This window comes from Cynocephalus volans, chromosome 13 (assembly GCF_027409185.1).
Source record: "Cynocephalus volans isolate mCynVol1 chromosome 13, mCynVol1.pri, whole genome shotgun sequence".
Taxonomy (NCBI): Eukaryota; Metazoa; Chordata; class Mammalia; order Dermoptera; family Cynocephalidae; genus Cynocephalus; species Cynocephalus volans.
In genome coordinates this window covers 21,473,469-21,497,801 of record NC_084472.1, presented here as the reverse complement: position 1 = coordinate 21,497,801, position 24,333 = coordinate 21,473,469, and the positions used below count along the sequence as shown (strand labels likewise).

Here is a 24,333-nt window from a genome sequence, read left to right as displayed (position 1 = left end):
ATGAAACAGCAGGTTTTAAGCCTAAAAGATAAATGTGAAATTTGGCAGCTCTTACCTAAAATGCTGACCAAATTTAATAAGCAGTGGTCTTTTCAATTAGGGGAAATATTGGAAACCGTGGTTTGTTTCAGAAATACCAGCTTTAGGTGGCTTAATACTTTTTTAAGGAGTAAACTAGATCATCATTGAGTTTTTTTGTTTTTAGTTTTCTAAAATTGTTTTTCCATATATAGAGTGGTGAGTTGAGTTTATCTGCATATGTTCTTGATTTATTCACTTTAAATATAAATCACCCCCACAATTATCAGGCCATTTCTTATGCTGGAAGCATGTTGGGTTATAGAGTCATATAAATGAGGATGCAAAATCATGAGATTTTCAACTTGCATGGCGAAGCTTTGTTGCAGTGGGCAGGGATCCAGGAATGGTGTTTGGTTGTTTTCTCAGAGTGAGAGGGTTGCCATCTGGCATTGATAGTGGGATGGTGTTGTCATCAGTTTCTAGATGCAGGAAAGGAATGATCCTCATCTGTTTCCTGTGGATAAGGAAGAGGCTGAAAATCTAGTAAAATCTTGTTACCTTAAAGAAAGCAGACACGGGATTCGTTTACATAGTGCTTGACAGCCTTCCTTTATGTTAATCGTTTAGCTTGCTAGTGAACTTTAGCTTTGAAGAATTAAAAAACTTATTTGATCGCACTCTAATTGAATACTGTTAGAATATTCTGATAATATTCTAATTGAACCTATTATTCTAACAGGAACGCTATCCCCACCAGCACCAGTCCATGGCCTTTTCTTGTCTGTATTTATGAAAACTCTTGCTCCTTTAGAGAGTAAAAAGCTTTTAAAATTCCTTCTGATCTTGAATAATGGGTTGTTTCGAAAAGCAAAAAAGAGGTTTCATAGCCTGTTTGAGAAGGTCTTATTTTCCACTTGGATGTTAAGAAGGCTGCAGAAATGAAAGTGTACATTTGCTAAGAAAGTAGTTTTAAAAAACACCTAATATAAGGTAGAGCTCCTTTATGTATAACTTGCTACGTTTCTCTCTGGCTCTCAGTGTTGTTTGTCTCCTCTTTGTTACTCATAAATCTTTCAGCATTTACCATAATCATTTATCACTTTTCCTGTTTCCAGTTTTTCACAAGTTGCTTTGTCTCTGCCACCTCAAAGTGCAGGTCCTATTTAGCTAAGGAAGTTCAGGCTGCTGAAGCTTTTGCAAAAGGAAGAAGTGGTGGGCCACCTCTTGAACTTTCCAAACAAAATACACTATTAAAATCTGGCCCTTGTGAAACTCATTTTTTCTTGATCCTAGCTGATCCTAGCTACATGTAATATCTAGCAGTACCCTCCTAACATTTAATAATCTATTTTCTGGCCTATGGTATTCGAATCTTTCAGTTATTGAAGAAATCCTGGTTGTCTTTCATTACACAAGACATAATTATTATTGTGTTTTCTGTCTTCTTTCATGTGCTTACTTTTTAATATTTTTTTGCTGAAAGCAATAAGGTCTGTATCAATAAGAAGCCCATAAAAGATTTTGGTCTACAGAATTGCCTTTATATATAAAAACAAGCAAAATGCAGAGGGAATTTTTTATTAAATATTAGACATCTGGGTTGACTGCATTAATTTTAAATCATCCCTGTAATATTTCCTCTTCATTTGGTTCTTCAGATGCTCACATAATATGCAAATCATTTTAGAATGACTACAAAAGAAACATTAAATATATTAAAATCTGCATTTTAATAAACTTGTCAATGTGTAATATATACCTTGCTTCTAAGGAAGAATGATAAAAAGTAATGAAAGGGTAATTTAGACATTGAACTATTTAATATCTTTTTATATTTTACAACCCAGTAAAAGGTAAATGTAGAATAAAAGGTTTGGGCTCAGATTTGAAAATGTCTCGCTCAGATATTCTCTCTTCCATTTTTTTCTTCCTGAAAGGTTCACAATGGTTCAACCGTGTGTGCCTGTTGAAATGGTACAATAACTCGCTCTTGGATATTCAGCATGGAAAATGACATGTCCCATTGTTTCTCATTGCAGATGGCGTTGATGTTGAAGATGATCCCAGTTGCTCTTGGCCAGCTTCCTCACCTTCTAGCAAGGACCAGACTTCCCCTAGCCATGGAGAAGGTTGCGATTTTGGAGAGGAAGAAGGTGGCCCTGGACTTCCATACCCATGTCAATTCTGTGACAAATCATTTAGCCGCCTCAGCTACCTAAAGCACCATGAGCAGAGTCACAGTGACAAACTGCCTTTCAAATGCACCTACTGCAGCAGGCTGTTCAAACACAAGCGGAGCCGAGATCGCCATATAAAACTCCACACCGGTGACAAGAAGTACCACTGCAGTGAGTGTGATGCTGCATTCTCCAGAAGTGATCACTTGAAGATCCACTTAAAGACTCACACGTCCAACAAGCCATATAAATGTGCCATTTGTCGCCGTGGGTTCCTGTCCTCTAGTTCCTTACACGGACACATGCAGGTTCACGAGCGGAACAAAGATGGTTCCCAGGCTGGTTCCAGGCTGGAGGACTGGAAGATGAAGGACACTCAGAAGTGCAGTCAGTGTGAGGAAGGCTTCGACTTTCCAGAGGACCTCCAGAAGCACATTGCAGAGTGCCACCCCGAATGCTCCCCCAATGAGGATCGAGCCGCCCTCCAGTGTGTCTACTGCCATGAGCTCTTTGTAGAGGAGACCCCTCTGATGAACCACATGGAGCAGGTGCATGGTGGGGAAAAGAAGAACTCATGTAGCATTTGTTCTGAGAGTTTCCACACAGTTGAGGAACTGTACAGCCACATGGACAGTCACCAGCAAGCAGAGTCATGCAATCACAGCAACAGCCCTTCCCTGGTCACGGTGGGCTATACCTCCGTGTCCAGCACGACTCCAGATTCCAACCTCTCAGTGGACAGCTCCACGATGGTGGAAGCTGCCCCACCCATCCCAAAGAGTCGAGGCAGGAAGAGGGCTGCTCAGCAAACCCCTGACATGACCGGCCCCTCGGGTAAACAAGCGAAAGTTACCTACAGCTGTATTTACTGCAACAAGCAGTTATTTTCAAGTCTTGCAGTTCTGCAGATTCACCTGAAAACTATGCATTTAGATAAGCCAGAACAGGCCCATATTTGTCAGTATTGCTTGGAGGTGTTGCCCTCACTCTATAATCTAAATGAACATCTTAAGCAAGTGCATGAAGCTCAGGACCCAGGTCTGATTGTTTCTGCCATTCCCGCCATAGTCTACCAGTGCAACTTCTGCTCCGAAGTTGTCAACGACCTCAACACTCTTCAGGAACATATCCGATGCTCTCATGGATTTGCAAACCCTGCAGCTAAGGATAGCAATGCATTCTTTTGTCCCCACTGCTATATGGGGTTTCTCACTGACTCTTCCCTTGAAGAGCATATAAGACAGGTCCATTGTGACCTCAGTGGCTCCCGGTTTGGGTCACCAGTGCTTGGGACTCCAAAAGAACCAGTAGTAGAAGTCTATTCTTGCTCTTATTGTACGAATTCACCAATATTCAACAGCGTTCTTAAACTGAACAAACATATCAAAGAGAATCATAAAAACATTCCCTTGGCCCTGAATTATATTCACAATGGGAAGAAATCCAGGGCCTTGAGCCCCCTATCTCCTGTGGCCATAGAGCAGACATCTCTTAAGATGATGCAGGCAGTGGGAGGTGCCCCTGCGCGTCCAGCCGGAGAATATATCTGTAACCAGTGTGGTGCTAAGTACACGTCCCTAGATAGCTTTCAGACTCACCTAAAAACTCATCTCGACACTGTGCTTCCGAAATTGACCTGTCCTCAGTGCAACAAGGAATTCCCCAACCAAGAGTCCTTGTTGAAGCATGTTACCATTCACTTTATGATCACCTCAACGTATTACATCTGTGAGAGCTGTGACAAGCAGTTCACATCCGTGGATGACCTCCAGAAACACCTGCTGGACATGCATACCTTTGTCTTCTTCCGCTGCACCCTCTGCCAAGAGGTCTTTGACTCAAAAGTCTCCATTCAGCTCCACTTGGCTGTGAAGCACAGTAATGAAAAGAAAGTCTACAGGTGCACATCCTGCAACTGGGACTTCCGCAACGAGACTGACTTGCAGCTCCACGTGAAACACAACCACCTGGAAAACCAAGGGAAAGTGCACAAGTGCATTTTCTGTGGCGAGTCCTTCGGCACCGAGGTGGAGCTCCAGTGCCACATCACCACTCACAGCAAGAAGTATAACTGCAAGTTCTGCAGCAAAGCCTTCCACGCGATCATTTTGCTAGAGAAACACTTACGGGAAAAGCACTGTGTGTTTGAAACCAAGACACCCAACTGTGGAACAAATGGAGCTTCCGAGCAAGTGCAGAAAGAGGAAGTGGAGCTGCAGACCTTGCTTACCAATAGCCAGGAATCCCACAACAGTCATGATGGGAGTGAAGAAGATGTTGACACCTCTGAGCCTATGTATGGGTGTGACATTTGTGGAGCAGCCTACACTATGGAAACTTTGCTGCAGAATCACCAGCTCCGAGACCACAACATCAGACCTGGGGAAAGTGCCATTGTAAAGAAGAAAGCTGAGCTCATTAAAGGGAATTACAAGTGTAATGTGTGCTCTCGAACCTTCTTCTCCGAAAATGGCCTCCGTGAACATATGCAGACGCACCTAGGCCCTGTCAAACACTACATGTGCCCTATTTGCGGAGAGCGGTTTCCCTCCCTTTTAACTCTTACTGAACACAAAGTCACACATAGTAAGAGTCTCGATACTGGAAACTGCCGGATTTGCAAGATGCCTCTCCAGAGTGAAGAGGAGTTTTTAGAGCATTGCCAGATGCACCCTGACTTGAGGAATTCCCTGACGGGATTCCGCTGCGTGGTGTGCATGCAGACAGTGACCTCCACCTTGGAACTCAAAATCCATGGGACATTCCACATGCAAAAGACAGGGAATGGTTCTGCAGTCCAGACCACAGGGCGTGGCCAGCACGTCCAAAAACTGTACAAGTGCGCATCTTGCCTCAAAGAATTCCGTTCCAAGCAAGATCTGGTGAAACTTGACATCAATGGCCTGCCATATGGTCTGTGTGCTGGCTGCGTGAATCTCAGTAAGAGCAGTAGCCCAGGCATCAACATCCCTCCCGGCACAAATAGACCAGGCTTGGGCCAGAATGAGAATCTGAGTGCCATTGAGGGTAAAGGCAAGGCAGGAGGACTGAAGACACGCTGCTCTAGCTGCAACGTTAAATTTGAGTCTGAAAGTGAACTCCAGAACCACATCCAGACTGTCCACCGAGAGCTTGTGCCAGACAGCAACAGCACACAGTTGAAAACTCCACAAGTATCACCAATGCCCAGAATCAGTCCCTCCCAGTCGGATGAGGTAACTTGCCTTTTTTATGTTTGCTCTTTAACCTCCTCAAGAGACTGTCCCCACTTTATGTTGACACTTTCCACAGCTTTGTGTGTTGTCATGTGCCAGGAGATGCGTAGATTGAAATGCAGTGGTTTTTTGCCCCATAGCCATTAGCTAGCAATTACTTGCTTCTTGAGAAGCAACATTCTGGCTTGAATGGTGCAAAATAGGACTAATTCCAGTCTCCCTAGGATATTGTCTTCTCTATGACTGAAGAGACCAGCACTCATGCCAACACCACTGAGATCTGGAATCTCAGCCTAGCTTCATCACGAGTTGAAATCCCCCAGCTATGACTTGTGTGTATGGCAGAGAGATAATGACACAAAAGTAAGACACTATGAGCCAATGTGCTGGCTTACAGCAAATTAAAAAGACTATATATTTGTGGATAATAAATTGGGTAGACGTGGCTTTTTTAATACTGTGTTGTCAACACTTACTCTTTTTCTTTGTCTTCTGGGTAGTGAGGAGAATACTTTCTCACAACAGGATTTTTAAAAAGCCCCTCCATTTATTACACACCAGACGCCCATTGTTCTGTTTATAAGTACTATCCCTGAATCTTCACTCTGTGGGCTTCAAAATTAATGGGTTTTTACCCCTTAGTTTCAGAGTCATTTTATGTTTTCTTTGCTACAATGAGTACAAGAAACAAGTTCATTTAAGGTGAAGTAGTTTTCTAAGTCATCATACCTAGAAGCTGAGCAGAGGATGGCTCATTTTCATATAATTCCTTGATGCTTTATCATCTGGTTTCTAATAGTGCTTTACACTTCCCCACTTGCCCCTATCTGGAGATCCATCCAAATGAGAACCCCAGGGAGATCCTTCTCCCCTCGGTCTGGGATCACTGCATTTTCCTTATCTCGTCTCTACACTCAAACCCTCTTGGGGGGCCCCCTGCGTCCCCCTGCAGATAGCCATCAGTCAGCTGGCAGGGGAGAGCTGAGCAGGCTGATGCAGAGCCCATCCTTGCAAAATGTGGCATCTGTGTCACAGGCAAACTCCCAAACTTTGAAGCTGCTCTCCCTTCTCCCCTCTCCAAGTGAATCTGCACTTTTCTCCCATTTAAATAAATGAAATCCTTTCAAACTGATAAAGACAGCTGGAAGAATATCGTCTTGATAATGACTCATGTCTCACATGTTGGATCAAATAGTTTCTTTTGAAACAAATTTTAGTATGGTCGTCCCTCTGTATCTGGGGGTGATTGGTTCCAGGACCTTCCACGGATTCCGAAAATCTGCGATTGGTCAACTTCCTCGTATAAAATGGCCTAGTATTTGCATATAACCTATATACATCTGCCAGTAGTCTTTAAATCCTCTCTAGATTACTTATACAATGTAAATGCTACGTAAATAGTTGTTATACTCTATTGGTTTTATTTGTATTATTTTTTATTGTTGATTCTGTTTTTCCCCCAAGTATGTTTGATCCACAGTTGGTTGAATTAGAGGATGTGGAACCTGTAGATGCAGAGGGTCAACTGTACTTATAATCATATAAATGAATTATTTGCTCTAACTTTTTATTTCAAACGTTTACACATTTAGAAAAGTTAGAGGAACAACACAATGAACATGTGTGTGTGTTTCTGTATTCACATCCTAGATTTACCAGATAGGAGCATTTTGTTGCATCTTTTCTCTCTCTCTCTCTCTCTCTCTCTCTCTCTGTATATGTCCCTTTTTGCCTTTTTTTTTAAAATCAACCTGAGCCACCTCTGGTTGATTTTAAAGTAAGTTGCAGATATTGTGACATGTCCTAAGATTAAGGATTTCTTATTTAACCATAATATCCTTAGCAACATAATTAAATTAGCAAAATAAGCAATTAGATAAATCCACAATACCATCTCTAAGAGGACCCTATTCAAATTTCTGCAATTGTCCCCCAAATGTCTTCTTTTTGAATGAGAATTCTTAAAATACTCATGCAGAAACTTACTGCTCTCCTTTTTAAAAAAATTTTGTGATGCTTAACATACCTAGAGGAGTTTGCATATTCATGTTTTATTAAATTAGTGTGTAAAGGTGATTTAAAATGACTATATTGGTGTGTGTGTTTGTGTGTGATTGTGGTAGTGTTGATGTGTTTCAAATCAAGCAAAAGCAGACTTTTGTTTCTTTGTATATTGTTTACAAGAAGGCATGTGCCTTTTTTCTTATCTGTTCATGGTATACATTTTCTGGTATTTATGAATTGCTATATATTATAATATCATTTGAGGGGGAATATTTCAAAAATGAAGGAGGACATATGAATAGAATTTATACCTTAATTTGGTTAGAGTTACTTGGTTAGGACAATTTATCCTTAAGGCATTGTCCAGTCTTTAATTATACCAAATATCTTAATGATAATTAGAAAGCTTATCTATATCTTGCGTTTACATCAGATAATATTTAAAATACTTTTAAAAATACTTGTCTTTTTAAAGTCTTACAATAGCACCTAGCTATTAAGGGTCAAAAGTGACTTTTTATGTAGAAGGTACCGCTCTATTAAACCTTATTAATAAGAGCTTGCGGTGATGTCCTTAATTGACCAGATACCAGGATTTAGTTGTGAATATTTCCTTTGTACCTTAAAAGTTCACTAATTTGTTCAACATTTTTATCATTACTATTACCATTTTTATTCACTACATTAAAGTCATCAACTTTTATGTGATATCCTCTACAGTTAAAAACATAAAGCAGACCATGTTATTTGGATTGACATAGAAAATTATCTATGCATACATGGAGTTTTCCAAAAAGAAGCCTAAAAATAATATCAGCAGGGAAAAGACATACAATAAATATTTCCTTGTTTACATTCTTTGTTAACCACATTAAACTTCTGTGACTTTTCATTATGAGCAATATGTAATTTTTTTGCAAAATTAAAAAAAGTTACTATATAATATATAATTCTTTGTCTAAAGACAGGTTTATTGTGTGGAAATAAATTTTATCACAAAAAGAAATGCAATGTGTATGTCTATTGACTTAGATGTTCTAGGTAGGAATTGAAGGACTTAGCAATACAGATGGTATTTTCATCTCTTCTTTTTGCTGAGGATTGAGACTTCAAAAGAGAAAAGAAGACCACAGGAGATAATAAAACTTGGACACATAGATATTGTCAAGAGCAAGATTAGATTTCTCTGGACCATGACTTATGGTCAAACAAGGATATCAGTAGACACTTGCATGTTTCTTTTTCAAAGACTGAAAAGAATGTTATTTGATTGAGACTAGTTTACCTAATTAAAAGGGATTTAATTTTAAATATAAACCTAAGGAAGGATAAGTACTATGTAAAACCATACAATCAAAAAATGAATGAAAGACAGGGCACGTGAGCCTCAAAGAAGGGTAATGGTAGGCTGCTGCCATGTGATGGAGAGATTTGGAGTTGAAGACAAGATCTGAATTTGAATACTGTTTATTCTGCTTAATACTTTCTGAATTTGTGAGAAACATTTTCTTTGTGCCAAAATCCTAAGGTGATTAATTTAAATTTTCTGGGGAGACTGTTTTGAATAAAATATTTTGGGGAAATCTATTCATTTTCCTTTGCTCCTGAATGGCTGAGCATGATATACATTTCTGCATAACCTACAATGATTCCATAAATGGTAGAGTTAATTTGAGACAGGAAGAACCCTGGCCATCTAACTTTTTCCACCCATTGAAGGACCTCGCAGAATTACTGACATTTACCATGTGTTGAAAGAATGTTCTTCTTCTGGAGTTCATCGACACTGGCGTGGCTGTCTGGTCGGGTTCTGTCCAGTCTAGACCTCAAAATTATGTCTTGTGACTTTGAAGTTCTGTGCTACATATTGGGAGCATGCATCCTTTTGCCTCCATTTTTCTGGGATGCTTCACAGTCAGGCTTTTCCGAGGGACTGTTTACTCACATTTCAACTCCCACCATCCCCATCAGTCCATTGAAATTGCTCTCTCAAGGGTTACCATTATCTTCATGTTGTGTGAAACATGCACCTGTCCCAGAATCAAAACCAGGAGGGACTAGGGAGACCATCTGATTCAGCCACCTTACTTTACAGACAAGGAAATAGATAAATTAAAGTTTGTCTAAGATCACACAGCTAGGAAGTGGGAGACAAGAGGCAAGAACCCAGGTTTCTAACTCTAGGTTCAAGATTCTTTTTTATAAGTCAAGATGCACTTTCCTCTATCTGTAGTCTGAGCCCTGTCACATTCACAAAATCCTCTTGGTATTGCTGTCTTTTCTCCTCTCACTTCCTCTGCCCACTGCTTCTATCACATTACTGCGACTGACTTCTCTGAGGTCTCTACTTGCCTAATTGACCACTGCAATTCACTTTAAAGAAAATATGTGTGTGTGTGTATATATATATATATATTAGTTACTATTGTCACCAAGTACCTGTCATTGTTGGACATTCTCTTTTTAGTGATCCTCTGCCTTCCTTCCTGGTTCCCTTCACACTTCTGGGAATGTTCGATAGCCTCTCTGCCCTTGGCCATTCCTGTAAGTCACTGGTTCCCGTTGCTGCCCTTACCCTGCAGGCCCCCTCCACATAGCTTCATCCACTTGCATAGCTTTAACTGTGACTCTCCCAATAGTGCCTTCCAGGGACAGGAGGGAGCTTTTGGGGCTGATGGAAGTTTTCCGTATCTTGATTGCACAAGAGATTATATGACTGTACACATTTGTCAATACCCAGGAGATGTAAAATTAATGAATTATTTTTATGGGAATTATTTCTGTTTTACTCTTCAATGAAGCTAATTTTAAAAAATGGTATTTCTGGGGCCGGCCCCGTGGCTCACTCGGGAGAGTGCCGCACTGGTAGCCCCGAGGCCACGGGTTCAGATCCTATATAGGATGGCCGGTGCACTCACTGGCTGAGCGTGGTGCAGACAACACTGAGCCAAGGGTCGTGATCCCCTTACCGGTCAAAAAAAAAAAAAGTATCCCAGTCTCAAATCTTTCCACTGAGCTTCAGACTCATGTACCCAGCTGCGTGTTGGACATATTCACTCACATGTTCCAATGAACTTCAAATTCAGCGAGTCCAAAATTGAACTCATTGTCTTTTCTCTAAACATGCTTTTTTTCCTTGTATTTTTCTATTTCACTTGTGGATCCATTGATCTTTTCAGTCCCCTCCTTTTTCTCCACATCATTTGGACATCAAGCCATCTCGATATCAGCTCAAATGTATTTTTTGAATCAACCCCTCTTTCCATACCCTTACCAATATTCCAAGTTCAATCTCTGATCATTTTTCACTAAACTATTGAAGCAGCCTCATAATCGGTACCTCTGACTTTAGTCTTATCATTTTCAAATTCCCCTCGACACAGCTGCCAGAAAAATCTAAAACACAAATCTGTATAGCATGTCCCTTCCTATTCGAACATTTTAGGTGCTCTGCACTGCCATCCCCATAGGTTAATATAATGGTCCTTTTTTTGTAAAATACAGGACCCATCAGGTTTTGGCCCCTGAATAAATTTTCCCTTCCTTTCCTTACCCCCATCTTATTCTATAATTGGAAGCACTTTAATTGACCCATACATGACATATTGCCTCTGTGGCTTGCTAAGGCTGTCCTGTCTCTTCTACCCAAATAATCTCTCTCCTCTCGACTCTCCTCCACCTTCCAGGAGGCTGTGCGGCTTACCCTTGCTTTGGAGATCAGCTGTTCTAGAAGGCCTCCAGTGAGCCTGACTTCCCACCCAATGTCTCCCTACCTCTTAGATGCTCCGTGTGTGTGATATGTAGTAAAGACCATTTAAAAATTGCTAATTTGCTTTATGACTATTTGTTTACATGTCTCTTTTCCTCTTGTGAATTCCTTGGAGCAAGAACTTATATTCCTATTACCTGTGACAGTGCCAGGCTCACAGCAGGCAAGAGCCTCAATGCATTGGGGACATGGAGACTGCGTCTGCCTTCCCAGAGTCTCTCCTCATGTGTGGCAGGACAGCTGGCCACCTGGCTTTTTTCTTTCAGGAACCCCCTGGCACAGTGACTGGAACCTAGAAGGTGTGTATTAACTATAAGATCACTATTCCTTTTTTTACCCCATTTGGACTCAACATGTTGCTTCATCGTCTTTGAAATTCTGTCGTAGATATTGTGAGCACGTGCAGTTCTGCTGTTTGAACCCATTCCTCCTTGAGGCCTGCTTTCCTACAGAGGTTGTAATTGTTCCTGCCAAAGTTGCCAGTGGTCTCCACATTGGAGAGAGAGTCTCTCTGTCCTCACCTTCTCTGTAGCATTGGGCAGAGGGGACAGCTTTTTCCTTGACATGCCCCTTTCTGACTGCATGGCCTTCCCTGTCTGGGCTTTCTTCCTATTTTGCCTTTCGAGGCTTTTCCTTCTGAGCCTGTTCTAAAAGTGCAGGAATTCTTTGAGGCTTACCCTTGGCCCTCTTTCCCCTCTCTGTCTCCTCTCTAACTGGGTAGCTTGTCCATTCATGAGGGTCTATCTCAATGCTAAGAATTCCGAAATTTATATTTCTAGCTGAGGTCTCCTCTTAGTTTATGTCACAGTGTTCTATACACAGCTTGACTTTTCCATTTATATCTTTTAGATATATCAAGTGTCCTCTGTACACACTTAACTCTTGATTCTCTCTCCTGAAACCGATCTTCTTCTAGACTTCCATCACTTTACAAAAGTAAACCATATACCCAATTACCCAAGCAAGAAAGCTGGAGGTCATTCCTGATTCCTGCCTTTCCCTCGTTCCCCACATCCAATCCATTAAGCACTATTGATTCCACCTCCAACAAGTATCTTCAAATATCCACTTCTCTCCACCCCCAAAGCCATCGTCTTGGTCTGGGCTGCAGTCATCTCTTGCCTGGAGACTGCAGTAGCCTCCTAATGGATTTCTCTTCTCCATCTTCTGCCTCCTTCCAATCCATTCGTCATGCTGCAGTTGGAAGTGTAGACACGTACATTAAATGATGTCACTTAAATTCTTTAATGGCTTCTCATTTCCTCAGATAAATTTCGATATCTCACCAGCTCAGGAGGCCATGCACAAACTGGCTGTTGCAGACTGTTCTCCCTTCCAGGGCCTCTTCCGCATGTGCTGTGCCCAGCTTCCTGAGCAGGGGTTGACCTCTGACCCCCCACACCTGTCACTTCCTCGGTTGGGCTGCCCTTCTCAACCTGTCTCTCTGCCCCACTGGTTCTTCCTCATCTGTCAGGTGGACATCCTCTGGAAATTTTACTGAAGTTGGTCTCCCCCTTAGGATTTTCTTTTAAAATTGTCATATTTGTTTCTTGCTTATTTCCTTCTTTCCCTTTCTCACCTTTGAATACCTATCCATTTATCATAAGGGCTCAGTAAACGTTAGCTGAATAAATCAATATAGTTTAAGTATCCCGAAGTAACATAAATAGTGTGTACATTCCATCTTATCTGTAGGTACATTTTGTAACTAACACATAGGGGTATAGGTCATTTTGTGCAAAAGTACTTAAATGCTTTAAAGTTAGGTTTGATCTAAAAATATTAAAATAAGCAAAACAGCTTGAAGTTTCTAACAATTCAAAATTCATCCTGAATATGAAGATTCATTTTAAGTGTCTTAGAATCAATATTCCTTCTTCATGGTTCTTATATTGAAAATGAAAGTGCACATGGTGATAATTCAGGACCTACTCGTTCCAGAGTTCTCATGTATTGTTATATATAATAAAAATTTCCATAAGAGGATGAGAAAAAAACTTTTAACGTTTTTGTATTTCAAATTGCTGATGCTGAGTTTTGCAAAGTTAAATATGCAAAGAGCAAAAGTAAATGAGTTAAGCTCCCTCTAAATACACAGTATTTTAAAATTATGTAGAAAATTTACATGACCAAATAAATTTATAAGATACGTGACGTTATTGAAATAGACTGAATTGCTTTGCCAAGTCCAATCTGCCTTCCAGATTTATTGTTGTGTTCAATATTTGTTTGGCATCTACAAAGTAATAGGACGGGGAGTTAACAACCCTGGCATAAATATCAGGGTGTGGACATGAAAACAGCTGCCTGGCATCCAGTCTTTGTCCCCAGTCCTATGGTTACCTTGTATTGATCATTGCCCCACACGTTGAATTTACTGCATCTACCATCCCTAGAGTTTCTGAACTTACTTCCAGTTCTGGACTTTTTGCTGGTGTTATCCATATGGAAAACATGAATATAAAATTCAGAAATAGAAATGTCTTTGTACACAGCCATGAATCTTGGATTGTATGTGATATTTGTTCTTTGACATCCTAAGCCAAAAGAGTTTGGAATCATCCTCTGCGGTTATAGAACTCTGTCTAGGAGGAGCTTTTTATGTTTTGAGCTGAAATTGTATCAAGATGGAGATTAGTAAACGTGTATTCAAGGTGATTTTGAAAAACGAAAGAAAACCAAAAACTACATTCTGGATCTCTTATTACTCTATTGCTCCAAGTACCACATGATGTGGATGTAGTTTCTACTACATGTACTTTGTTTTCCTAGAAATTTAACAGCCTAAATAGCAGAACCATGCCAAAGGCTTTGAAAAAGGCTGAATAGCTGGTTACCTTTATTTATACCTTTTTTTCACCTTTTTACCTTGTTTGCCTTTTAAATATGTGCTTTTCTAAAGGTTCTATTTTTCATCTGCTATTCTCTTCCCCTCATCCCCATTTTCTGTTGCCTAATTATCATCTCACAGAGATGAGCAAAATAACAAGTTTCAATTTTCAACCTCTGTTTAATTCCCAGTCTTAGATTTTCAGCTCCTCTTTTGACACTACCAGTTGGACATTTTCTAGCCCTTTAATTAAATTAAATCATAATTTCCTTTCTCTCCCATTTTGTTTGGTGTTTCATTTTTCTTTTGGTCATTCTTGCATGGAACTTTATGTTTCCTATATGTTCTCCATTCTCGTAACCTGTTGGGTCAACCAATTTCAGGGTGCTATTGATTCTTCTTTTGTATTGTCCCTTCTATTTGCATCTTCTGCATCCTTTCTCCAGGCTGAATCTAACTGGAAACCTCAACTGGTATCCTTTACTCTCTTCCTGTCATAAAGCAAGTCTCAATGAATTTAAATGTTGATGATAACACAAATCACATTCTCTGATTATAATACAAATAAATTATAAATGAAAATGGTATCTTTTAAAAACACCATAAATTTTAAAGTTAAAAACATACATGGAATAAACAGGGCATAAAATAGAAATTAAAAATGCTCATAACCAAAAGATAATTACATTTCAAAACCTGTGAGAAATAAACTACTTAGAAGGAAAGTTATTAGAAAATAAAAATGTTAGAAAATAACAAAAACATTCTATTAATGGATTAAACATCCAGCCTAAGGCATTAGGAACAGAACAACAAAATAAGCCCATAAAAAATAGGAAGAAAACAATAAAGCTAAGAGCAAAAATAATGAATGGAAAACAAAGAAACAAACAACCAGGAAGCCAAAAAAGTAAAAAGTTAGCTTTTTGAAAAGTCTAACAAAATGTACAAACTTCTGCTGAGATTAATCAGTAAAAAGGACCAAAAATAAGTAAAATTACTAGTGGGAGTATAATTTTGTACAGCTGCTTTGAAACGCTGTTGGACAGTATATACCAAATTTAAATACAAGTGGTCCCAACTTACAATGGTTCAACTTATGACTTTCAGCTTTCCTATGGGTTTGTCAGGGTAGTAAATGCATTTTTGACTTAATGATATTTTTAACTTATGATGTGTTTATCAGGATGTAACCCCATCATAAGTTGAAGAGCAGCTATGTCAGCCTACTTTATGTCAATCAATTCTACTCCTAGGTTTATTTCTAAGAGAAATGAGTGCATATGTTTACTGTAAGTTATGAACAAGAATAAACATGGAAGCTTTATGCATATAAGCTTCCAACTGGAATCGAGCAAAATGTCTGTCAAAATAGGATGAATATGTACATTTATATAATGGTATGAATTTATCCCACTCATACACTGGAATAAAGAAGCAATAAAGAAGAATGAACTACTGCTGTACAACAGCCTGGATGACTCAGATACATAATGCTAAAAAAAAAAAAAAACAAAAAGGAACTAGGCACATACAGCCACATAACACCATTCGTGTGAAGTTAAAGAATGGGCAAAATTAATCTATGATGATCAATTTCAGATTGCTTAGTTCTGGAATGGTATCAACTGGGAAGGAGTAGGAATGAATCTTCTGGGAACTGGAAGTGTTTCATATTTTGCTGTATGTGATGGTTTCACTGATGCATACATAGTAAAATTTCACCAAGCAATATGCTTAAGGTTACTGCAATTCACTATATGTATGTTATTTCTCAATTAAAATTTTACACAAAATACTAAATGCACAAGATAAAAAAGAATAAGAAAATACTGTAAATAATTTTATGCTACTAGCTAGTGAATTTCAGTTATATGAAAATATTCTTAGAATAAGTTACCAAAACTGGCTCAAAAAAAAAAGTATTACAATTTTGTAAATATTAAATAATTTAATAAGTTGTTGAAAATCTTCCCACAAAGAGAATATCAGACACAGATGGCTTTCAAAGTGAGTTCTCCTAAACATCCACATAATTTTAAAGCTGTGGCAGAAATACAAAAAGAGAACACTCCAATTCATTTAATGAATCCAGAATAATCTTGATATTAAAACCAAACAAAAATAGTAAAAATGAAAAATCTAGGCCAATTTTACTCATGATTTCACATTTAAAATTTTGAACAAAATATTAATAAATTAGGTTCACTACATAAAAAAACTATATGTTACAATTAAGATGGGTTTATATAAGTATGCAAGGTGGGTTCAATCTCACTTTGAAAATTAAATAATTTCAATTACCACATTAACAGATCAAAGGAGATAATTCATATGTTTATCTCAAGAGTTGCAGAAAAACTATATTCAACATACTTTCATGACCAAAAAAGAACACTAAACTAGGAATAGGCAGGAATTTTCTTAACCTAATAAATACTGTTTAAAATACTATCTTCAGGAAACATAATTAGTGCAGGAATTTTAATGCAATTAATATTTTATAATTAAAATCACTGATTAGGTTTGCTGTGTAAACTAACCAACCAACCAAGTTAAAATTAAAATGAACTTAATTATAAAAAAAGGTAGCATAGAAATTGAAAACACATTAAACTGTCATATGCAGGTTATATGTTTGCATATAAAATAATACCCAAAGAGCCTAAAGACATATTATTATAAGAAAACTTTAACAAAGTTTCTGGGTCCCAACTCATTTAAGTCAATTGGATTTTTATTCACCAGCCAAAAGCAAAAAATACAAATTTAAAAATAATCCCATTTATAATAGGCTCAAAAATGAGGTACTTAGAAATAAATCTTATGAAATGTACAAGACGTTTATGAAGGAAACAATAAAGCATTATTGAAAGATTTTCCAAAAGACCTAAGTGGATGATCAGATGTAACTTGTTCATGTATAAGAAGACTCAATACTATAAAGTTGTCAGTTATCCCTAAATTGGTCTTTAGATTCAATGCTATTCCAATGAAATTTTAACAAGTTTTAAAATGTTTTTTTATTTTTATTTTTTGGAACTTGATAAGCAGATTCCAAACTTTGTATGGAAGAATGAATGGTTAAGAACAGCAAAGATACTCTTGAAAGAAAAGAATGAACAGAGGAGGATTTGTCTTTCTAATGACAAATTATAAATTATTCAATTTATAATAAATTTGCAGTAATTAGGATGGTGTGGTATTAGTCCATAGAACCAAATAGAGATTACTCAAAAGAAATATCACACGTATAGATACTCAGTACAGGATAGAACTATCTTTGCACATCAGTGGGGGAATGGATGGAGTCTTCAATTCATTATTTATATGGAAGAAAATAAAATTGCATCCCTACTTGCCTGTATAAGAACTTAGTTCCAGGTGTTTTAAAGTCATCAATGTGTGAAAAGCAAAACCATAAACGTTTAGGAAAAAAATAGAACATTTTTATGACCTTAGGCTAGAAAATGATTTTGTAAACAAGACCACACAATATAAATCACAAATAAAATGATGTGATATGTTCATCTACATTAAAAAAAATAACTTCAGCTTATCAAAAGTTACCATACAGTGAGGAAAAAAAAAGATACAAGATGATAAAACATATTTCTAACACATATAACTGGAAAAATTACTGGTTTCCAAAACACATAAGAAACAGCCACAAATCAATAGGAAAAAAACACAAACCATCAAATAAGAAAAATGAGAAATTAACAGGAACAGGCAATTCACAAACAGGAAGCAGGAAGTTCCAGTAAACATGTAAAAATATTTATCCTCATTAGTAGTAAGAGAAATGCAAATTCAGACAGAGAATAGTGGATTGCCTAGGAGCGCCGCATAGGAAGCCAAACGGGCCGGGCATACAGGTGTTTGTTAAATAGTTACTCTTTATACATTACCTATGTTATAAATACTTGTTATAAGTATTTAATATTTAACATAAAAACCAAAAATATTCAGAACCATATGTTTGCAATCACTATAACTCACCAGAAGTAGAAGATAAATATAATACTAATATAATGAATACAAAATAATGTTTTAAAAATTCTAGCTATATTCTCATACCTGCAAAAGGCTGTAGCCTGTCTTTCATTGTTACAAGTAAGCTTATCAAGTGTTGTCAAGGTATTAAAGACATATCAGCATCTCAGTAAACTGTTTTCCTTTGTGTAATTAGAGCAGTATCCATGCATTATACTTAAGGTGGTGCATATCTTACACTTTGGGGAACATTAACTTGTAGCATTAAATTTTTTATTTCTCTTTCGGTACTTCAATTTAAGATCACAGACCTATTAATTCCGGCTGTGTACAAGGCATGGGGCTATCTGGCTTGCAAAGAGGAGGGGCTTTATACAAGGAAAAATAGAAGTAAAAGATAATACACATCTTTCCCTGAACTTTCCAAAGTACCCTCTTACAAATATAGTTATTTGGATATGTGCCTTTCTCCCCAATACAGCCCTTGAAGCCTGGTAGTTTACTAGGGAAAAATTAAGGTATAACACTACATATGATATAAAGAATAATGAAGTATGTGCCACAATAGAAGCGCTGGTGCAGTGCTAAGGTAGTATAGGTGACAGAACAAATAACCGCGCAGGAATGAGCTTTTCACATGTCTGCATGAAAAACCAACAAATGGGAGAGAACTAACAGAGCTCAAGTGCTGAGGGTGCAGTGCCAGGCGAGCTTGAGGAACAGCAAGGGCTGGCGTGGCTGGAGCAAGTGAACAAGGGAAGGAGTAGGGGCAGCAGGCTGGAGAGCCGGAGAGAGGGGCGGGCAGGGCTTGGCTTGGGGTCCTCCGTGGGTCTGAGAAGAGGGACTTGTATGTCCTAGGTTCTTAGTAAACACTTGTAAATAATTGAAACTTTGTGATTAAAATATATGGAAGAGGAAACAAATAAGGAAACATTTTTCTAAAAACTAAATAACCATACGGTTTCTTAGAAGCACACATTAATAGAACATAAGACACCTCTAAGTATGTAATGTACTATGCAATTCACATCATAAAGAGATCGAGTGACAGGTGAAACCCTGTAAATCCCCATATCAAGGCAAATAATTTATTTTATTGAATTAAACATTGTATTACATAAGCAAGCCTTCAACTGAATCTGTAAAGTTTTTGTTGTAGAGAGATTGCTGCTATGGGTATGGGGAGTTTAAGGCTATGCAGCATAATATAGCAGAGGAAAAGATTGTACTTAGAAAAAAAAATGGGTTCGAATAACAGTTGATAGAATCAGCTGTGGGGTCTTAGCTAGTCCTTCCTTCAGTTTCTTCATTGCTCAAATGTGCATAATACGTACTTTGCCTACTTTATAAAGTTACCATGAACAGCAGATGATGTATGCATACCTGAAAGTTCTTGGTAAACATGAAGCATCCTACAAATTTTGTGTGTGGAAGATGACTTAGGTAATACCTATTTATAAGTCTACATATATCTCTATGTGTGTATGCACACATATAATTTATTTATATAATGTGTTTCAATTAATGTATCATTATAATATAGAATGATTTTATCTAATGCTAGGACTATGGCTTATTCAGTCAAAATGCATCTAAATAAGTGATACTTCCACAAAGTTGATGAAGTAGAAAAACATAATTAAATATTAAAATCAAACCTAGAGGCAATGAGAACCAAGGAACAAAGAGAGTACAAAGACCACAAAAATTAAATATTACTTTATTTGCTTTGAGGTCAGAGATAGCGTCAGGCGACAATAAATATAAAAGGTAGAAAAATATGAAATAGATGAGTACATAGGTGGAAAATGTAATCATAGGTAAGAAAGGAAAAATGCTTAATAGCATTATTAGATTGAAACATATGGAGAGCAGGGAACAAAAAATCTCAGGGAAATAACATTTAAGTCAAGTAAAAATTGTACATACAAGGTATCATAAGTGAACACCAAAATTAGAATTGTTTTTTTCCTAAGTCCAGGAAGCAAGTGAATAGTTTGAGAGAGAGCTAATTTTAAAGGGCTATTATTTATTTGCCTAAAATCTATTGGCAGTATTCTCTATGGATCAAATATAAAGTATTTGCATTCTAGGGGAAAAAAGTGGTGAAAATTTTCTTACTTTTTTGGACAGGATTTATAATTTAGATGTATAACTTTGATTTATTTTAAGGACAGAAACTTTTTTTAGTACTATTAAGTGAGGAATTGGGAAAGATTTCAAAGCAAAGATACACCATGATTTAGAAGTTGAAGTGGCATTGATAAAGCTAACTTGACAAAGCTGGATGTTAACTCATTTTAAGATAGTTCTAAGGATTGTCTTGGGAATTTGTAAGTTTGGCTTTGACAGTAAGGAAGCAAACAAATGAGCTCTCATAAAAGCTCTCAATAAAGAAATGTCCAGAAATGGAGAATTTAATTATGGGTAGTGACCACATGTTTAGTAAAGATTATTATTTTTTTTTTTAAAAAGTGGAGGAACAGAAAAAAGGAAAGAGGGAAGGTGGGTGGAAGGGAGGAAGGACTAAACGACCACATAGGATACCTGAAAAACTGGCAGGATACCCTCTAGTTTAATATCTATACCCACTAGGAACGGAAAATTGAAATAGTTTTGGTGGAAAACAGATTATTGTAGCACCATAACTGGGTCTGGGTTGATATAATTTTGTTATATCAAATTTAAGTCATTCCAAAACAGGCACCTTACACTATTTAGTTTAATTTAAGTCTAGTTTTTTCATTCATTCAACAGTTAATGAGTTTCAGATGTGTGGCAGCATTGTGCATAGGCACTGGGCACACACAGGCAAACACATAGACATTGTTTTATGTTTCTCTCAGTAAAGAATTAAACCTACAAAAATCAAATATATCCTCAAAGAGTGAATCATGCGTATATTAAGATGGTGAAGAGTTGGCAGGATTAGCAATAGTAATATTCTAAATGTCCAGTAAGGATATTGAAGAATGATATTCCCAAATGTCTTTTAAAAGAATGACTAGTTTGTCACCTGAACTTCTAAAGAAAATCTAAAGAAAAAAAAATGGTGCATGCCTTGAAGATGTCAAATTTGATATTATCCTTTTCTTAGCATGTTAATCCTCATTCATATACTGTGGAAGAATGTTCTCAAGAAAGTGAAGCCCAGCTAGGAAAGGACCCCATATTTTCCCAGATGATATTCCTGGACATTTTTATATGGAAAATTTTTGGCTTTATAAGATATAATATTAATCATGGTTATGCAGAACTTTTTCAGGCCTGTAGTTTAATTTTTCTGAAATAATCTGAAGGGGGACTAGGAGATCTTATCTGTGTGATGCAAAAAATAGGTATGTTTGGTGGCAGGAGTCTGGTTCCCACCAATAAGTTTCTCGGACAGCATTTACTCTTAGGTGTACTTACAAGAAGCCCACGTCGATTCACTTCTGTATAGTTCATGCACTCCTCCCTACATGCTCTCTGACAGGCAGCGTGCTAAGTACAGGAGGTGAAGAGAGAGAGAAGACATTTTCTCTCAAATGACAGGAAACCTTAGACTAATGTGACTAGATGCTCTGAGTATAATACAGTAAATTCTGTGCTGAAGTATAGGCTGAGAAATGAAACTCCTCAAAGAAGGCAGCAGTTAGTAGCAAGAAGTGGCAAGTGGTCCTGTAGCCTAGTGCCCAGAGGAGACTTGATAGGTTGTAAATATGATGGAAAGCCAACATGGCAATAGCGGTTCTTTTCTATAAATGTGCCACTGCTCTATATACATGTGGATGTGTTCATGGCAGCCTGGAGTCCTAGGCTTGCTGTGTTGGTCACTTCCTGTGCATCACAGGCAGGGTCACTTTATCTCTCTGGACCCCAGTTTCATTGTCTATGATTAAATTTGAAATTGGTGAATTCACTTGTCCCTTTCAGTTCCCAAACTCCACGATACTCTATGTAAGCTTGTACTCTTACTTTTGGAAATACGAAGAATCTGAGTACATTTTTTCCTATTCTTTGAAAAGATGTTTTTGGAATGATGAGTGAGGAAGCATTTGGAAAAATCCAGATAATTTCAGTTAAATCAAGGGGTGAAAGGAACCCTGCTTCCTGTACATGTATATACGTTGTAATAATTGCACAGCATGTTTTTGAATAGATAATGTGAAGCAAACACACCTCTATCCTGAAAAACTTCCTGTCTAAGAGTACAAACAACAGGAACAATCAAGTCAGCATCCACAGCATTGTGTGGGTGTAATTGCTAACAAGCTTTTTGAAGCAGGTGGGTTTTAGAAGCAATTTGAACTAGAAGTGAAGGGTGGTCTGACATGCCTCAGTAGGAAAGCTGTTCAAGTGGAAGGGATGGATGAGAGAAGACAACCCAGAATGAAAATAGGGAGAAAGAGAGAAGCAGAATAAGAACTGCTAAGAGAGGAGGACGTGAAATATGTCTCAATGGAGATAAAAGTGATAAAGGACAAAGGTGATTTGGGTGCATGCATCCATCAGTAACCGAAATGAACAAATTAAGAGGGAGTACATTGTGTAGATAAGACACAAAACTGCTAGAACATGAAGTGTCCCTTTGACAGAAGAATAGCTGGAAGGATAGAGTAGGAATATAAACAAAGAAAAACTAAGAATCTGCAGAAGGCTTTGTAGGAGAAATGGGAAGCAGCAAAGATTTTTATCTTACTGTGAACAGGTATGAATCATACATGTATTAATTTATTACATCTAAATAATTAAGTATTGCAGTGGATACAAGATGGAAGACTGAACCCTTTACCATACTGCTAAAGAGCATAGAGCCCATTAGGAGATAGATTAGTTTTATTGAAATAATTCTGATACAACGTATAATAAACTATAAAAGAATCAAAAAGAAACTTTTATGATTTAATATAAAACTCTTCTCTATGTTATCCTTTTGACATTTATGATGATTCTTTATTAAATAGTATAAAGTATGCATAAAGAGTTAATAAGCCTAAATATTAATTTTTCAACTTGCTTTTAGGGCAGAAATTATACACTTAAGAAAATATTTCTTAATGAATTCTAAAATATTTGTTTTCCACGTCAAAACCTCCTGCTTTATGGTGGGGTGGGATTGTAAATTGTACTACTAAACCTCAGGACTGCATTTCTATGGACATAGATGCAATTTATTCATTTTTTATTTTTTTAAATTTATTTATATTTTGGTGGTTGGTGAATACAGGGATCCAAACCTTGACATTGGATGCAGTTTAATGGTGGTGCAGCCTACTGCTTGATCTATCTGCCCCTTCGTCTCTGCAGCTGTGTATCCTCGACATCTACCAGCCACATTTCCTCATTTTGGCAACAGTGAGACAGAAGGGAAGTTTCAGTGCTTTCTAGGATGAAACCAATCAGTATATGATTGGGATAATTAATGAGGAAAATAGACCTTAATTTGGTATAAGCCAAAGAGTTTTTCTTCTTCCTTTCCTCCTCAGATTTCTATTTATAAAAGTCATTATTTAAACCTTTTTTCCCCACCCCCAATTTTTTTTTTTTTTATCTTTCTCCAATGACATGAATGTTTATAAAACAGTCAATGCAGGAAGTTAACTGGAATTTACTGTCAATCATAAATCTCTTCAAACTAGGAACTAACAAAATATTATAGCTGTGAGTAACTAGAAGCAAATTCCCTGTCCTAACTCAAAAAGAATTAGCACATGCTCTGGTGATTTTTGATTTTTTTTTTTTTTACCTGTACTACAGCATTGATTTAGTCTGTGTGGCTCAGCCTGTTCTAATTCACTGACTTCTCGTGCCCTGTAAGGTGGTTGTTACGGAGCTTTTACAGGCAGAAATAGACCAGTCCTAGGTAGTACCTTATAAATGAAGGTGATGGATATAGGATGACCCATTAAATTGTCCATTGGGCAGTCAGTAAACAAAATTTATTGACTGTCTATTATATGGACAACACTATAGGAGATTTGATTCAGGTGCATTTGCCATGGCATAGAAATAAATAGCAACTGAACCCATGACATGAAAGCAGATCATTTAGGTGAAGATATCTTAAGCGGAGAGTCTCAGTTGCCTGTGCAGGGAGGGAGATAAGTGAGGTCTCTTGGAAGAAACTAAAAAATGTGAATCAGGAGAAACAGGGGAGTGGAGGTAAATAAGTAAGCCTAATAAAGCATCTCTCTCCACAGGAAACTTAGGATAATTTCAATTTTTGATGTTAGACTTCAAGTTCAAGTGCATAGACAAATTTTAATGGAAATTTGTTAGGAGACAATTTTAAACTTAAAAACTGATTCTTCATTGTTCCTTCTTTCCTTTTAGTTTTGA

General features: G+C 37.5%; 1 protein-coding gene across 1 annotated transcript in view; it reads left to right on the top strand.

Annotated features, from left to right (window-relative positions):
• Positions 1-2,425: 2,425 nt before the first annotated feature.
• Positions 2,426-24,333, top strand: part of ZNF521 (zinc finger protein 521) — a 155,838-nt gene continuing 133,930 nt past the window's right edge. Inside the window, exon 1 of the mRNA XM_063077154.1 lies at positions 2,426-5,413. Coding sequence (XP_062933224.1) covers positions 2,501-5,413 — 2,913 coding nt within the window. The 5' untranslated portion in view covers positions 2,426-2,500. The remainder of the gene's footprint in view (positions 5,414-24,333) is intronic.